Source organism: Trichinella spiralis, assembly GCF_000181795.1.
Source record: "Trichinella spiralis strain ISS 195 chromosome Unknown Scfld1557, whole genome shotgun sequence".
Classification (NCBI taxonomy): Eukaryota; Metazoa; Nematoda; class Enoplea; order Trichinellida; family Trichinellidae; genus Trichinella; species Trichinella spiralis.
The window spans coordinates 1,220,056-1,237,737 of NW_003528496.1; the positions used below are offsets into that span (position 1 = coordinate 1,220,056).

Here is a 17,682-nt window from a genome sequence, read left to right on the forward strand (position 1 = left end):
CATTTTTCAACAAAAGTGAACCAGAAGAAAATACATTAAGCAAGGCAATTGTATGAAGAATTGTAAATATTTTCGCAATTATTTAAAGTTTCAGATGACGACAAAATATTTAAACTTGAATTGTCCTTCTTACGGTCATCTGCGATCAGTGATTCACAAGTAAAATTATTATGATGATACTGGGATGTTCCTACACTGTTATTATACTGAATTGTCATATCCAACTGCATTGGTCCAACTTGCTGACTGTTGCTTGGAACCGGCAAATGACTGTTGTTGTTATTTGTTGCTTCGTCGTTGGCGTGCAGAAAGAATACTTCAGGAAAAATTGATTTGATTTGAAAATTTTGCAGCTTACCAGACGATCGATTACAATATTTCGACGATGGCATAGGTACATTGCAGTAAGTAATAGGATTGGCTGAAAATCGTTGCTCCACCGGATATCCACTGTTATTATTGTACCAGGCAGTTTGTGAGAATTCACCGATTGGTGGCAAGTCGTCGAACATTTGAAACGAGCGTGATTCAATCGTGGCTCCGTTGTTAAAAGTATCGCTTTGAAATTTGCCATAATTTGCATGATCATTTGCCGTATTGTCGGTGTTGTGCAAAAATTCAATGGAAAAGTTTGAAATTGATCTTCCAGCGGCATTTGTATTGCCAGTATTCAACTTTGTGGCGCTCGTTTGCTGCCGACTTTGACTAACAAAATCTCCATTTTGACCAATCAGTGAATCTATGGAAGGAAAATATGACGATCCAGAAACGGTTGAAAGCGTTTGCTGATAAAATGAACCGCATTCAAAATTGTAATTAAATGGCGCCGCTGCAGACCGAGCTGCTGTACATGAGGCAATGTCTTTAGCATTTGAATCCGCCGCATTTCCAGAATTTACCATAAGGAACTGCTCTTCAGTTGATGCTGCGGTCAGTAGATTCGTGTTGCTTGTCAAATTTTCTAAATAAAGTAAAATAAAATAAAAATAATATACATACATATCTACGTGAAAAGGTAAACATACGTTTTATTGCTAATCACTCATTTCTACTATTAATATTAATAAAATCAGTGAATCAGTTAAATTTAAATTCTTAGCTTACCTGAAGTAAAAACTGTTTCTGACTGTGCAGCAGTTTCTTTGAATGGATTGTAAAGCAAATTAGCTGTATTGTATCTTTGATAATATAAATCACGCTCTACTTGTTCTTCAAGTACTGGGTCTTGATCTAATAACATCGCCACTGAATGACGATGCTGCTGTTGATTTTGTTGCTGCTGTACAGTCTGACCATGATGGTCATTATCCAAATTGCTCATTTCAACAGCAGTAAAGGTCAATGGACTAGTAGCTGTATCTTTGCAATCTTGAAAATCTTGCTCTTGTACAGCTACTAGGTTTTCAGTTTGCACAGATACATCTGTTCGTAGAGATCGATGGCCAACCACGTTACTCACCAACGTTACATGACTAGCAGCGTTTGCTGTTTTCATTCGAAAATTTGCATTATTCAGTGGAACATCCAATGCAACGTTTTCATTATTTTCATTAGATTTGGGCTTTAAAAACCGCTTTACACTGAACTGATCAGTAACCAACTGATCATTTTTCGACAATGACAACTGGACACGCTGGTCATTTACAACAGAAAGTGTAGGCAAGTCTTCTTCAACCGGCTTGTTATCTACGTCTAATTCTAAATCTTTGTCCGGCTTAGGGACAATTGCCCGGCAATTACGCACCGTCGGATAAAGAGGATTTTGAATACGTCGACGTCTCGCTTTGGTCGATGAGTTAATAAGAATAACACACGGCGCAGCATGTGACCGTACTCCAGAGGGTTCTAAAAAAATAGCAAGTCATGCTTTCTGCAGTCCGATTAAAAAATTACTAATTGTTTTCATAATTAATAATAAATTCTGCGTTGAATAAGTTTATAATAATTATATATTACCATATAATTCCAAATTTTCGTTCACACATAATAATACAATTACAAAAATTTCAGTAAAATATGTTCCAAATAAAATAATTCTGATAAATATTTAAGATTAAAACAAATGCACATCCATTGAAAACAACAAAACTTTCATTACAGAAACTAAATCACATATCGATCAAAAATATAATTTAAAAATCGAATTATTGTAGTAAGTATAAAAATAACATACATATATATACATATGAATAGATGAATCAGTTAAAATGAACAAACATGAATACATATATAGCCTATCTAAGATGAATGCATTGTACATTTGAATTTTATCGTATTCAATAATTATTATTCAATAAAGGATAGTATTATGCTTGCATTTAAGCATTTTTCAAACTTGACAGTCAGTTTACGGTAATATTACAGAAAACTAAAGCATAACCAAACATGGCGCAAATTTTCAGGTTTATAATTAAAATGAATGAATAATTTATAATTAAATGAAAAAAAATACAAATAAATTCTACTTTGTTCAAGTTAGAGTATTTTACATATCAAACAAGCATATATTACTTTAAGCACAATAAAAAAAACGACAAATTCACTTTTTTGCTCATTTTTGGCTGTAGAGCAGTCCGATGCCAAAGCGCCCTGGATAGAATTGGTGCAATCTTCTAAGGTCTGTTTATCTTTTGAGTCACTGAGCACGACAGGTGAGCCTAAATGAAGCCAAACATTCATTTACATATAAGTAACCAATAAAAGAAACAAACTTCTAAAATGAATAAATAAATTTAGAATGAAACTTAGAAGTAATCTTTCGAGAAACGCTAAACTGAAAAATTAATGTTAAATCGAAAGTTTTACTTTTTTCACATTCCGCCGAAAGTTGCTGACAGCGAGCTTCCAGTGATGCAATATGATCTTTCAGTCGTTTAACTTCATCAGCTATAATGAATAAATAATGGATCACTTATATCTATAAACGTTTAAAAGGTAAGATGAAATAACCGTAATTTTCTGCTTGATTCTTTTGATCGAGCAGCTGTACAATAAAACTACATGCCGCTGCAATAATACCATGCTGAGAACGCTAAAATCATTTAGTGTTGATACTTCCATAATAAAAAATAGGTAACTAAAATAATTTATTTTTGTTTCGTTAATTTGAAAATTACATTCAAATCAAAATTTAAACTAGATAAATAATAACAAGCCAAAAAATATTCACAAATATATCACATACACATACATCTGCCGAAATTTTTATTTTATATTATATAAATACAAAAATATTAAATTACTACATAAACAGTTCACCTAAGAATCAAAATCATGTAATTACCCTTGGTGGAAGAATGTCCGAAGGAAGTAACTCAGCTAATTTTGATATTTTTGATGATAATCTGAACCTCTTCCGCCGCTGAAGAAGACGTCTGTCTTCAGGTAAGCCAGTATTTTTTGCATGGCTCATCGAATTCATCTAAGGCAGATGTACAATAAAATAAAATACAACGGTGAATCGAACAGAAAAGAAAAAGGAATTCTACAGTTATTATTCATAAAACATTATTCTTAACATTAATTGAACATACTGCTCGATTTCATTAATTGCATTTAATTTTTCTCTTAAATTGCAACACAGTAACAGTATAATGAAAATAAATAATAAACAATATTAAGATAATAAAACCTCTGAAAATACTTGAATAAATCATAAATGATCATTTGATATTTTCCATTACAAAAAAGAGAATTACCAAACAATACAATCAAGTAAATTTAAACATACAGTACGTTTCTGATTTCTAAAGAATGCTAATTTTATTAGGTGTATTTATTTCCAGAAATTTCTTCATATTTTCCATTAAAACACTGTTAATATGTACAATAATTTTAAATTGTCTTTTTTCCCCAGTTAAAAAAATTCATGTTTTAAAACTACAGTTACCAACATTGGCAATTATTTTTATTGCAAAGTGTTTAATTTAAAAATATCATCAAAATTATTATAATATAACTCAATAATTTTTTCCTCATCAGTGTTTTCTAATATTACATATAGTTTTAAATAAAAGTTATGCAAATAATATTGAAAATGAATTACGTAACATGAAAATCATTACAAAATAGTATTGTTGGGAGTACATGTGCTGTTTTTGAGTAATATTATTTAAATTTTACTTTGTGCTTGTTAAATAAATTTATTTATTGCACATTATCTACCATTTCTCTTTTGTTCAAGTATCAAACTGATGATAAAAATGCCTTTGCTGAGAGGACCATTAGTTTTAGATGGTTCTATGGCTACTACATTAATCAACGCAGGATGCGACTATATTGAAGTATTTGAGCCAGTTGTACTGTGTTATTTTTTTAAATGAACATTTTAGGATGATCCTTTATGGTCGTCTCGCGCTTTACTTAAAGATCCAAAAAAAGTGTTGCAAACTCATTTAGAGTGAGGGTTTATTTATGTTTGAAATTATAGTTCGTGTATTTTTCTGTTCATCTGTGCTTTTGGTTAATGTCAATTAAATTGCAACTTATGGAATGTTTTCTTTTCTAAAAGATGGTAACATGAATAATAATACCTCGTGTGTTGTTTTGTGTCATGCATATTATTTGTTTAAATACATTACTTTAATGTGAATCATCTGCATCAATGAGGAATATACATTGCTAGGTTTTATATTGTTTCATGAAATTAGCAGTGTTAAATTGTATCCTTGAGACTTTTTATTTTTACAAATTTTTACGATATTTATGTTTCAAAATTAATAGAACGATGAAAGAATGATCAGTGTGTAATTAATTTGATTTTAAATAGTAAAATGTAATAATAATGAATGATTTTCTAAGACAGATGAATATTTTAATGTTTTTTAGTGGAAAAATTTGTTAAAAAATTACAATATTTACTTTTGCCTTATGAATTTTCAATTGGAATACGTTACAGAGTTTGAGTGTATTTTATTTTATTCGAGTTTTTTGAAAGTCGGTGCCGATATAGTGCAAACAAATACTTACCAAGCTTGTATATCTCGTTTGCAAGATGTTCTGGGCATTTCTATAAGAGAAAGTTACGAGATCGTGGAATATGCGGCCAGTTTGGCCAGAAGGTCTATTGAACATTTCATTGAAGACAATGGGCGAAATATTAATGAATATTACGTCGCGGGATCAGTGGGACCGTATGCGGTTTCATTATGCGATGGTTCTGAATATTCAGGAAGATACATACAAGATACTGCTGTGTCTGTGAGGATGATTTATTATTTTATTTATGTTCTTTTTTTTTCTTTGTGACAATTTTTACATTTTGAGGAAATAAGAAAATATTATCACGATCAGTTTTGTGCAATGACAATGGCTCGGGTTGATTTTCTCGCTTTGGAAACCATGCCATCGTTAACCGAGGCGAAAATTGCTCTAGAAGTGCTAAGTGAATACAACCATCCCCCATGCTGGGTATCTTTTTCTTGCAAAGTAAGTGATAAGCTTGAAAAATATTTTTATTTTTAACAGTTTATTGCTTTGTTGTTGTTGTTGTTGTTTGTCTTTTGAATCATTTTCAGGATGAATACCGTACGAATTATGGTGATTTGTTCAGCGATGTTGTTTATGAAATAAGCAGATGCCCAGGCGTAACAGCCGTTGGCATAAATTGTACCAAGCCAGATTTCATTTCTGGACTGTTGAAGCAAGCTAGAAACGTGTTGATGCCTTTTGTTGTATATCCAAACAGTGGACGATGGACAAGAGCGACAGGGTTGGAAATAATTTGTATTTGTTTTTGAATATTTTCTTACTTATATTTTTTCTTGATTTTCAGATGGGTCGAACCGCCTTATTATTCAAAACCAATCGGAGAACGTGTACAAGAATGGATTGAGCTTGGCGCTCGAATAATTGGTGGTTGCTGCGGTGTTTCACCAATGCAGCTCGCTGAAGTGTCGAAATCTGTAAAAGGTCCACTGGTTCAAAATTGTCCTTTTTAAAATTTTTATCTTGTTATATGATGATGTTGTAACGACAGTTCAATTGACATTAATATTAATGGAGATTTTTTTAAACTTATTTTATGTTTGTTTGTTGCTATGGACACGGATTTTTTTATCATTCATTAAGAAGACATTATGCCGTTGTATTGTTTGAAAAAATAAACAAAAATGACGTTCAGAATTATTTTAATTTTTCAAATGTATATTGTTATCAGAGACATTTATCAGTGGCATCACATTTTGTAGTTTCTTTAATCCAATCGATGAAAGAGGATACTTTTGTGTAGCCTATTACAGTTCCAGGATAAGCGAAGTTAGGGAAAAAAGAAGATACACCATATAAAAAGTAAATTCCATTGACTTTGCAGAACAGTGGTCCGCCTGAGTCTCCCTGTAAAAATGTTCATCAAACAGTGTTGAATTTTTGCAAAATGAAATTGTTCAATATTTTGTAATTTGAAAATATAAGTCAATAATTTAATCAGAAAATTGTTTTTAATGAAAACAATTAATTGCAAATATTTATATTTATTTAATGGTTTAACGATTTATTATTTTGATGATTTGTTAAATAAATGACACAATTTGGATGAAAACTGTTCTTTGAAATTAAAATTCAAATAATACATGTTTAAATAGTTACCAGAAAGCCGCCTCCTTTTAAGGAGCCGGCGAGGAACTCGGATTCGTCGAACAATTCAAATGGGAAATGTTTGCCTAATTTGAACAAAGGAGTTGAAACCATCAATAAAACAGAACTGCTACTGCCGCTACCTTAAAATAACATTTTGGACATAATTGATAAAAATGACCCACAATATAGATACTTGTAGTGTATCCCCATCCAGATGACCAACAATCATTTCCAGGAACAGCACTGTTAACTTCTGGTAAGCAGATTGGTCGTGTAAATTGGGTGTAAAAGATTGGTGACTGCAACTGCAGAAGTGAAATATCGTACGGCCTATGTACGGTAAAATTAAAATGATTTATAATCCTTTTAACTCCCACTACAGTTCGTGAATTTTCATTCTCATCATCAACGTTATGTATCCCGGCTATGACATGCACATTTTTAGGTGGGATTATATCCGCCAAAGTACTAAAAACAAAAATAATTTAAATCTAATATCGAATCATCCAATAAAATTTTTATTATACGCACATTATTGAAATTCATTGTTAAATTTTTTTTAAGTTTATGCAATTCATTTTAAAATTTTCATCTTTCATCTTATAATTTATTAACAACTTATATTTTTAGAATAAATTATTCGATCATGTGTCGACAAAGACATCGATTTGCATACCGTATACATAAAAAAGAACAACCAAGTTTAATTGTTATAAATATTTTTATTAAAGAATTTTTTATAACTGTTAAATTTATTTATAAGGTATATTCACTTTACATGATTTCTTTTAATAAGTAAACAAACAAATTAATTAATTAGATGAAATATAAAGATGCATACTCATCAATCTGTAGACAATGCGCAGCAGTTAATACAAAATTGGTACTGTTTCCAGGATGCGGTTGTATAATAGTTCCTCCACAAAAAGTTTCAACATCAGAAAAAATCCGCACTGATATAAAAACTTGCCAAGGGATAGAATGGGGATATGCTTCCCATCCGTTGATGATTCGATTTCCGTAGTTCTCATTTATTGGAAAAGCAGGTTTTCCACATTTGAATTTTCCTTCCACCAACTAAATCAAATATTACACAAATAATAAGCAATAATGCATTTATCCCAGGGATAGCCAAACTTTTTTTATAATCGACCCCCAAGCTTGGTTCTCCTTGACGCCTCATCAACCCCCTATGGATTCCTTGATGCCTCATCGACCCCCATGCTCATAAAACAAATATTATTAATTATCACTATTGTAATCACTACATTACAATTAATTATTATAATGTATCACCTTTTATTTATTTTTAATTAATCAAAAATTTTAATCCATCATCATTTTTAATCAAATTTATTCTTTACCCTTTTCACAATTACTGATTCTCTATCAGATTTATTTTACCTTTACGTGTAATTATCCTTTTGTCAATTTGTATATCTGTTCTTATAATGGCCATATTCATGTAAATTCAAAGCAGTTGATAATTTTTTATTTAACTATTATGATATTTTTTATTTAACTGCTTGGCATCGTTAATGTGAAGGATGTGTTTGATCAGCAGCTGCAAGGGCATTGATATTTGGCTGGAAATTGGTGAATTTCAGGCGCAAGTCTCCACGCATTTCCAGGTTCAGTCTGTTCCTTTGCTTTGATAAAATCTCCTTTACCAATTCATCTGATGTGATGAAAGACGCGAAAATATCTGACAAAGGCCTATGCAACACATTTATCAAACTCTTAGAATAAAGCCGCATTTTGTCTAACTGGCGTCTAAACGACCAGTAAGAAAAGGTGGTGAAAATTTAGCCTGAAGTCGAAAATACTCTTAGCATCGCGCAAAATTAATTTCTGATAGTGTCTGTTGATAGTTCAGAAAAGTATAAATTATTGTTACAAAATAGTTCTCGACGAAATAAATTACTCAGATGGGATTTCAAAGTTCATATTCAATCCCGGAGTTCATCGACCCCCATTGGACCCCTAAGCTTTTATCGACCCCTTAGAGAGTCCCTTCGACCCCGAGGGGTCGATATCGACCACTTTGGCTACCCCTGATTTATCCAATAAAAAGCAAGTACAATTCGATTTTTAATTTTTATAATTAAAAGTTTTTTATATAAATGTTTTTCCCGCTATGTGATATAACTGATATTTTTGATTAAAAAATAATAAAGCTGTGTGAAGTAAAACAATTCAGTAATTTTTACAAGTGATAAAAGTGAAATAGATTTTGAAATAAAAATTGAAATGAATAATACCCAATAAAATATCAGCATACTGAATGCAAGCTTTCAATTATAAAACAGTAATTGTTTATTTTTCAAAATTATTTGTCAAGAATTGAATTTAAAATCTTCCAATTATAGATTTTTTATTTAATTATCATTTGAAAGTTGTATTTTAAAAAAGTGATAAAATATAAGTATATATAAAGTTATAAAAAATAAAAAAGTTGTAATATCAATGAAGAAAGCAAATTACTTTATTGGTGATGACAAATAAGATCAGAATAAAGAAGCGCATTGAAGAATAGTTTTTCTTAAAACTCTACTTGATTGATACACAGAGATTTTGTTTAAAATTTTCCATTTTCAGCAGTTTAAATTTTTACCCTTAAGAGTATGTCGTCATGTTTACCTTTGCAGGTGTTTATACAAATTTACATTCTTTAATAAGCACTCATTTTAAATTAAGAACATTAATTTCGACTAAAGCAAATGTTTACCCTTTCTGTTTAGAGTAGGCGTGTCATCTTTTAGAAATTGAATAAATTTCATACATGCAATTCAACAGAACTAAGCAATTTTCTTCTAGCTGAATGTTGTGAGAGAAAATAAGCTATTCTGTATTGACAGAAAAGCTACACTATACTGGCAGTATCTTTCTGCATGGCATACTGACATTTTTGAAACACCACCTGTTTCAGCTTCTAATGTACATCTTGAATCCAATCAAAGCCAAGTAAATTTTTTCACTGATTATATTTTTTTGAATACAAAAACGATATATCAACCAAATAGTCAACATATTTAAATAACAAATGACAAACTGTTAAGTTTTCTGCAACTACATTTATTAATATTAGGGCAATTGTAAATGAATGATGTTCTTAATTATGAGAAATCTATTTTATAAGTAGCAATTTAAAGCAGACGTCAGAGAAATTTCAGCAGATTTGGGCAAACTTAACTCACATGTGAAAAACTGCTGTCGTGGTTAATCGATGAGCAGCAAACTAGCTTTGCAAACTGGCAAAACAAAAAAATTAATTTTAAAAGAGATCCAGTAGCAATAAATTTCAATAATACTGGGAGAAGATGCATTTTAAAATAAATTAATTATTGTTATTTTTTCCAAAATGTTCTGCCAGAATCAGACCAAGGACCAACCACGGTGAAGCGACTCTTGTTGATTTTCCAGCTTGGTGATGGTATTTTATATAACAAAACACCGCCCCACTGCATCCTAAAGTAGCCATACTGTACTGTCAGTACTGGATGTAGTCGTTTCTCATTTGAATTGCTTTTGGCAATGGAAGAAAAAAACCACTTGACAACTATTTGCCCTCCATCTTTTTCTTGTACTGCTTTAATCTTGAGGGTTTTTCTTATTTTACTTGTTAATTAATTTTATTTCAATTTCAGAGACAAAGTTATGTTGTTTTATTTGATTGTATATTTATTAACTGAATTATTCAAAAAGAATTTTCAACAGAAATTGATGCACAAAAAATGCTTACAAAACGAAAATGTAAATGTATGTGGTTTTATTATGACTGTGATGAAATCATTCATCGTTCTTAAAAATACTTTACTATGATAAATGTTTTATAGCAGTATAGGCCGTTTGAGAACTTTACTGAAATATAGTAAATGAAAGAAAAAATATTTCTGGAAAAAAATTTTCATGTTGTCATAAGATTGCATTTTTCATTGAGTCTATAATCCAGTTAACGTATGAAGATACTCGAACATACGATATTAAAGTTCCAGGTGCTGCAAAAGGGGGATTAAAAGAAGCCAAACCATACAACGTATAAATATTGTTGTTGCGGCAGAAAAATGGCCCACCAGAGTCTCCCTACAATGCACATTACTTTAAGTTATTTAAAATTTACTTGAACATTTGTTTTTAATTTTTTATAAAAATATTGATTTGATTTAATTGATTTTCATATAATAAGTACAAACTTGTCAATGCACAATTCCTTTACACCGTTATTGCTATCAGTTGTCTTAAATATATACAATATTTAACGAAAAATATGAATTTCTACGCTTACATAAAGCCAGATCATTAATTAAAACATTTTCTACATTTATGGCATTTTTTAAGTACAACAATTTATGGAAAGTTACTCATTTTATTTGCTAACTGATGAATCATTCATTTTAATATTAATGAATTGCAATAGTATTTTTAATTTATTTGAATTTAATAAAGATTAATAAAGTAGAATAATATAAATTATTTTAAATATTGATTACATTTATGGTAGAATTAAGCAACCTCATACGTAAAAGCAGTATAAAAGATAAAACAATGCATTTAAATCTAGATCTTACTTTGTGGCCACTTCCATTTGACGAACCTGAGAGAAATTCATATTCTTCATAATATGGGAATGAACTGTCTATGTTGCCTTTCCATAATGAAGCAGAAGTCATCAATAATGTCGCACTTATTTCATTAACTGCTTAAAAATGATTATGTCAAATAACAGTCAACATTTGAGAATAGCATACTTTTGCTGTAACCCCATCCAGAGATCCAGCAATTGTGCTCTGGAAGGGAACTGTTAACTTCTGGCAAGCAAATAGGGCGAGAATAATTTGTGTATAAAATTGGGATGTAAAGCTGTACAATGGCAATGTCATGCAAAAGATGACTTGAAAAGTTATCATGCATAATAATCTTTTTTACATAGTGGTGCCTTTTTGAATTTTCAAAGGCTTCTTTTATATTGTGCACCCCAGAAATAACTGATACAGCATGAGGTGCAATTTTTGTCATTTTTGTTGAACTATAACTTGACTGATATAAATAAAAGCAAGCTTAAAATGTTTCAAATAAAAATATAGATGTGAACTTATACTCTTCATTCTGTTTTTGAAGAATAAAAAAGCTCATTGTTATAATACTATAATATTAAGGAAATAGCGAATGAAAATATTTTTTTAATTTTGTATAATTATGGCAAAACATTTCATTTTGGCAATAATTTCTTATGGAAATAAATGTGAAAAAAAGAATTTAAAACTTACTTTTCAATAAAACAATGAGCAGCAGTTAGTATGAATTTCGTAGAGTTACCGGGTTTCAGCTGTATGATACTTCCTCCACAGAAAGCTAAATCTGGGAAATTGATAATTTCAATGTATACTTGCCACGGGATTGAGTGTGGGTTTGCTTCCCATCCACCAACAATGCGATTTGCATTTCTTTCTTTCAGTGGAAATGCTGAACGACCGCAATCCATTTTTACATTTTCACACTGTCATTAAATATAAATCATAAAAATGTAATTTTATTGCAAAAAATGCTTTTTTCATCTTTTTATGTTGCTTTTATTCAGCTATTTAGTTTGTTACACGAAAATTCAAAAGTGTGTAAAACTTCCCAAATTTATCTGTTATTATTATTTTTGTTATTGCTATTAGTGTAATTAACCCCTACAGGCCCACCGTATCAACTTTGATACATAATGTTTTATGCCCCATAGCTATTTACTGAAACGTGTTTGTTAGCCATGCTTGTGTTTATGTGTTTTTGACACTTGTCTTAACAATATTTTATTTCCATTTTTTTCTCATCTTAGTAGATTTTTTATAATGCCCCCTACTGTACAGGTGGGTGAGACGAAAAAACATGAATTTGCATTTTGATGCATAAATTGAGAACTGAGCAGAATTTAAGGATAATAATTTTTTTACTAGTAGATGCTGATGTGAAGATGATATTAAAATTAACAGCAGCCTCTAAAGTTTTTGGGGTGCTGAGTAGAGTTGCTTAGATTACCTGTATCAATTTTGATACACTGGGCTTTAACGGAAACTGCACATCATATTTACTACCCTCAACGAACTCAGAATCGCTTGCCCAACCCCTATTATGTCGAGGACCCACTGCCTTTTCAACCGGAAAATTATGTATTAAAACTGTGTGAAACGTTGCCAAAGATCAGAAACTACAAACTGTTCTTTGACAACTACTCCACATTTCTTGAATTACAGCTGCGGTTAAAAGAAATGGGAATCCTATCCTGTAGGACTATTAGACCAAACAGATTTCGTGGCTGCCCGCTGCTTTCTGAAAAAGATCTGAAGTCAAAGGGCAGAGGTGCTTATGACTTTAGAACTGACGCTAAGAAAGGGATCATCGCAGTTGCTTGGTATGACAACAGACGCGTCACAGCGACATCGACATATCGTGGTATAAAACCAAAGTCAACTGTGAAAAGATGGGATGGCAGACAGCGAAAAGTAATTAACGTTCAAATCCCAAACATTTTAAAAAATTACAACATGAATATGGGTAGCATAGACCTGAACAACATGCTTGCTGCTCTACACCGCATCGAACACAAAAGTCGAAAATGGATCCGTCGCATTTTCTTTTGGATCATCAGCACTGCCATGACAAATGCATGGCAACTGTATAAGAGGGACAGAAAAGAGATGCCTGGAACATGCACAGGCACATTGGACCTACTAAGCTTCACTTGCCAAGTTAGTCAGTCCTTGTGTCTTGTGAACAAGTCTATTGCAACTTCCAGAAGCCATTCTCGTGCGTCTTCTCCAACGCCAGCCCTGACGTCAAGACGATTGGGAAGACGACCAACTGACGTCTCAAGAGAAGTAGCAAAGGACCAAACTAGCCATTGGCCAGAAATCACTCAAACGCGAAAAAAATGCAGACTGTGTTCTAAATTAGCGACGTGCCTGTGCAAAAAATGCAGTATTTACCTATGCCTAAGTAGCAACAGAAACTGCTTTACAGAATTTCATAAATAATTATTTGTCTGCCAATTACTGCATGTCTGCGTACATAAGAACAATAAACGTATGCACAATTAGTTATAGAAACGTGTACTCCTTTGAGGCCCAGTGTATCACTTTTGATACAGCTCTAAAATATCAATAATATTATTGAAACAATGAATCCTATTAAAATTTTCATACACACACCATAACATGCTTAAAACGCATATTTAAAAAAAGATTGTTTCACAGAAAAAAATGCTGGTCTGAAAGGGTTAATAAAGTTGAACTTCATTTTAGTGTTAAATTAAATTATTAATTGCAAAAGTATATTACTGATTTAAAATTCTCAGATGATAGCTATAGCAGTTTGTTTAACATAGCGATTAATAGTTGTTGCTAATATAAAATATACTTAACCTTTTCAGCAATAAGGATATGTATAGAATTTTTTTGTTTATTCTCAAAATAAAAAATGATGTAAATAAACATTTGAAATAGAATTCCAATTCCATCATGCTAAGCATTTCAATGGACATTTTAATGCATATGGACTTGCCCTAATTATAGCTCTTTCCAAAGTAAATAATCTATTGAATTCTATATTACAATTTTACTTAAAAAATATACCTTCAGTAAACCTGCGAAGAAAAGTGCTAATAAAGAGAACATTCTTAAGATTACTGCTAATATGCTGTTTGTTAAAATGATGGCTGTCAATCGAAATAAAATTTAAAAGTTGTGCGCTGTTTGCTTTAAATGTGAGTTTACCAGCTTAATTAGCACAACTTCATCATGCATATGTGCACAACCAAACATTTTACACTTTAATCCGGGCACCTGTCTACATATGTAGACACTAGAAGTTTCTTCATGTTTAATCCCTGTACATGATGTTAAAATGATTACTTTTTCAAGAACTAATAATAATTTTACAAATATATTATTTATTTTATTCATTGCAAGTGCTACACGATATTTTAGTAATTTTATGGCTGCAAAATATATATTCCTTTTTCATGAATGGCAGCGGTTTTACGTTGATTTTCGACGTCCTTGCTCTCGTCATTATGATGGATTTTATCGTTTTATAATTGGTATCTGAACATTTATGATTTCGGGGCAGTCTGTAGTGGATGAAGGCATGTTTAGTTTGTGCATAGATTTTTGATTTTGATACCTCATTTCGATGTGTTGTTTGATCAGTTGCAAGCTCTCTCGTAAAACGCTTCTTTGTCTTCTGATAACTTTGCTGATGTCTCATCAGTAAGAATGTGTTGTTGATGCACACTCAACGATGAAGTACAACATCATCATGGTGTATCTGTTGGTCTTTTCGTTGACCTCGCTATCTTATTAGACCGTAAAGTCTTTGTCGTATTGGTTTTCCTTGTCTAATTGCTCATTGATTCAAATCTTTCCCTTGTGATTAGCTGTAATATTTTTTCATTTCATTGGTTCAAATATTCCATTTAGGATTACGTAACTTTCATAATAGTGACGTAACATAAAAAATGAAAATATTCATTATTCCAAAATTTTATTGTCTGTTTGAAGTTTCGTCATTCATTGAAATTTTGTTTATTTAAATATATTATTTGTGGTGTAGTCTATACTTTTTCATTATCAGTATTTTTGAAAATAATTTTTATCATTCTATATTTTATTGTATCAAAGTGACGTTATATCAAATGCGATAGTAATAATTCAGAAAAAACAATACAAAAAATAAGTTAAATAGTGATTTTTATTTTTCACTAGCCAACAGCACTAACAACAACAATAATAAACAACATATCAGTGAACGACATTAACAAAGTGGTATCAGGGCGATTTCAAAATTACAAATTATTGTTTGTGGATAAAGATTGACGCTAAGGACAGCGGCTTTGTTTATTAAAGCTTGAAAAATAAACTATTATTTGCCAATATCTTTAACCGTACATAGCAACAGACTACTGGCACCAGCTTACTCGCCACAATGGCATGGATGGTAAAATGCTATTCATATCATTGAGGTACAACCTTGAATGTACCATCCGTACCCCAAGTTTTTACGGTTGCCATCAGTCTATATAGGCCATGTGCTCATCTACCCGGCAATTTTCAACGTGATCTTTTCTATCGATCCCAGCCGGAACTTCTAAATCTGTCCACACTGCACCCCCGCAGCCTTCTTTATCCTATACCAAAATTAAGTAATTGTTAATAACTACGAACACATGCTGTACATTCAGCGCATACTTCTGAACATCTCCAATATTTCTGTTTGCGGGCACGTTTTAATCTATATATCCTGCCTACCATACCACTGAATTGGACCAAATCCCGCAATGATTTGGTACAAGATGTAACTCAGGGTACTGAGCAATAACAAGGAACAGAATAGAAAATGATTCGAATAACTCTGGAACGGAAAGCACTGAACGCAAATGCAACACCAAAAGTGAAAATAAATTGTACAGTTTTGAATTTCATTTTAAATAACCATTTTGCAACAATATTTAGTTTTCATTTTATATTTTATCTACAATCGAAGATCAACTTCTGATATTCCTTGTGGCACTAATGCCTTTTGTTGATACTAAAAGAATGAAATTAATCACACACAAATGGCGCACGAATGCTAACATCAAAGTATGCGATGTCCACTGCAGAGGGAATTTGAAGCAGCTTTAACTGCTATTCTGCTTCGTGCTGTCCATCGCTTCATTTCTGCTTTCAAAGTGTTTTACACTCATTTATCTCAGTTCATCAAATAAATTACGTTTCAGCTAGCAATTAAATGAAATTTGTGCATTAAATGCTTTTCCGTTTGTCAGAAAATATTCTGATGATTAGCTAAAGGCGATTGTAATACAATGGAAAAATCAACAAGCGATGAATTGTCCACAGCTGCAGTTGTCAGCTTAAACTATGCATGGCAATTTGTTAGCATCGAATTACATTTTGGATTTCCGTCTGACTGTTCTATGAAAATCTTTCTTGTTAGCAATCAAAGAATTTTATTTTCAACTTCAGAAAGTTTTGACTTCTTTCATCAGTGTTATTGTTTAAAGTCGTATATTTTATTTAAATAGAAAATTAAAAATCTGCAATATTATTTACAAGTCAAAAAACAAATTTATTTATATATTTGGTGTAAATTGTAAACTTTCTATTTCAACATCTGAACAAAACCGAGTAGTGCGTTGGTGAACACTTAAATTGCCATCTATTCTCATTTCCATTTGCAACCTTTCAGTGTATATATTTTAATGATAACGAAATATTTAAACATTTTGCATCAAAAGCAGCGTCTATGATGTAGCTGATCTGTTTGATGTTGCATTTCAAATTACATTTGAACTTGCTTATAAGTGAGCATGGATTTTGGTAAGAATTTTCATGCACTTATCCATTATTTTATCGTTTAATTAAATAAAGGGAATTTTTTTCAGCCAAAATCTTATGCACTTAACCAAGTTCGACTGTATTTTATATAAAATGTATGAACGTCAAACAGGATTTTTCATACAAACAACAAAACTCATCGACATGTATAAAAAAATATATATATGTTTGTTTCGTAATGAAGGAAACTTTGTAAATATTAAAGTAAAATTCTCAGATTGTAAACAAGAAAGATTTAAATAGAACACTCCCAGTAAAATCAAGAAATTAATCAAATACTAATAACAATTAAGTAGTTGTCATTCCTTGGTTTAGCTGGGAAGCTGCAACTGTGAACAATTTGTCAATTGTGCATTTTCCCTTTATATTAAAATTGCCTTTACCAACATATGTGATGTGACGAGAAAAGCGAAGAATGTTTGACAAAGGCATATGCGTCTAATCATGCGTAAAATTAAATGAAATTGCGAGCTAACACGTAACGTTAGCATTAGTGCCATTTGTAACCCGGAAATTGGAAGTGTTGCTGCAACGTTCCAGATTTTTCAAACAGATTATTCAGTATTCTGACATTACACCCGGAAATCTTGATAAATTTCAACAGGCAGCAAATTTATTTACAAACAGTGGGAGCAGATTTATATATCAGTTGGAAAATCGGTAATAGACCACTTAGGGTACGGATGGTACATTCAAGGTTGTACCTCAATGATATGAATAGCATTTTACC

The 17,682-nt window shown here is 31.4% G+C and overlaps 5 protein-coding genes across 5 annotated transcripts; 2 read left to right on the forward strand and 3 right to left on the reverse strand.

Annotated features, from left to right (window-relative positions):
* Positions 1-35: 35 nt before the first annotated feature.
* Tsp_04839 (hypothetical protein) lies at positions 36-3,421 on the reverse strand. Its single transcript, XM_003369376.1, has 6 exons — positions 3,284-3,421; positions 2,950-3,031; positions 2,806-2,910; positions 1,105-1,845; positions 359-961; positions 36-316 (listed from the first exon to the last, which is right to left on the reverse strand). Exons 1-6 carry the CDS (start codon positions 3,419-3,421, stop codon positions 36-38), a joined length of 1,950 nt encoding a protein of 649 aa, XP_003369424.1.
* A 781-nt stretch (positions 3,422-4,202) lies between these two features.
* Positions 4,203-5,939, forward strand: Tsp_04840 (putative homocysteine S-methyltransferase). Its single transcript, XM_003369377.1, has 5 exons — positions 4,203-4,283; positions 4,828-5,199; positions 5,266-5,427; positions 5,517-5,710; positions 5,774-5,939. Exons 1-5 carry the CDS (start codon positions 4,203-4,205, stop codon positions 5,937-5,939), a joined length of 975 nt encoding a protein of 324 aa, XP_003369425.1.
* Positions 5,940-6,153: 214 nt separating this feature from the next.
* Positions 6,154-12,058, reverse strand: Tsp_04841 (putative ovochymase-1). Its single transcript, XM_003369378.1, has 8 exons — positions 11,844-12,058; positions 11,325-11,602; positions 11,171-11,275; positions 9,969-10,165; positions 7,418-7,653; positions 6,770-7,044; positions 6,586-6,716; positions 6,154-6,333 (listed from the first exon to the last, which is right to left on the reverse strand). The coding sequence occupies exons 1-8, from the start codon at positions 12,056-12,058 to the stop codon at positions 6,154-6,156; spliced, it is 1,617 nt and encodes a 538-aa protein (XP_003369426.1).
* Positions 12,059-12,410: 352 nt separating this feature from the next.
* Tsp_04842 (piggyBac transposable element-derived protein 3) lies at positions 12,411-13,423 on the forward strand. The gene is made up of 3 exons (XM_003369379.1): positions 12,411-12,428; positions 12,813-13,307; positions 13,355-13,423. The coding sequence occupies exons 1-3, from the start codon at positions 12,411-12,413 to the stop codon at positions 13,421-13,423; spliced, it is 582 nt and encodes a 193-aa protein (XP_003369427.1).
* Positions 13,424-14,511: 1,088 nt separating this feature from the next.
* Tsp_04843 (putative spore coat protein G) lies at positions 14,512-14,823 on the reverse strand. The gene has a single exon (XM_003369380.1). The coding sequence runs from the start codon at positions 14,821-14,823 to the stop codon at positions 14,512-14,514; it is 312 nt and encodes a 103-aa protein (XP_003369428.1).
* Between the last annotated feature and the right edge of the window lie 2,859 nt (positions 14,824-17,682).

Coding starts and splice junctions, on each gene's coding strand:
- Tsp_04839 (XM_003369376.1), bottom strand. CDS start 3,421: ATGAATTCGATGAGCCATGCAAAAAATACTGGCTTACCTGAAGACAGA. Junction 2,911..2,949: donor GAATCAAGCAGAAAATTACG/GTTATTTCATCT, acceptor TATAGATATAAG/TGATCCATTATTTATTCATT. Junction 962..1,104: donor AGAAACAGTTTTTACTTCAG/GTAAGCTAAGAA, acceptor TACTTTATTTAG/AAAATTTGACAAGCAACACG.
- Tsp_04840 (XM_003369377.1), top strand. CDS start 4,203: ATGCCTTTGCTGAGAGGACCATTAGTTTTAGATGGTTCTATGGCTACT. Junction 4,284..4,827: donor CAGGATGCGACTATATTGAA/GTATTTGAGCCA, acceptor AATGTTTTTTAG/TGGAAAAATTTGTTAAAAAA. Junction 5,711..5,773: donor CGATGGACAAGAGCGACAGG/GTTGGAAATAAT, acceptor CTTGATTTTCAG/ATGGGTCGAACCGCCTTATT.
- Tsp_04841 (XM_003369378.1), bottom strand. CDS start 12,058: ATGGATTGCGGTCGTTCAGCATTTCCACTGAAAGAAAGAAATGCAAAT. Junction 11,276..11,324: donor TGGATGGGGTTACAGCAAAA/GTATGCTATTCT, acceptor ATCATTTTTAAG/CAGTTAATGAAATAAGTGCG. Junction 6,334..6,585: donor TAAAAGGAGGCGGCTTTCTG/GTAACTATTTAA, acceptor ACATTTTTACAG/GGAGACTCAGGCGGACCACT.
- Tsp_04842 (XM_003369379.1), top strand. Junction 13,308..13,354: donor TACTAAGCTTCACTTGCCAA/GTTAGTCAGTCC, acceptor TGCAACTTCCAG/AAGCCATTCTCGTGCGTCTT.
- Tsp_04843 (XM_003369380.1), bottom strand. CDS start 14,823: ATGAGACATCAGCAAAGTTATCAGAAGACAAAGAAGCGTTTTACGAGA.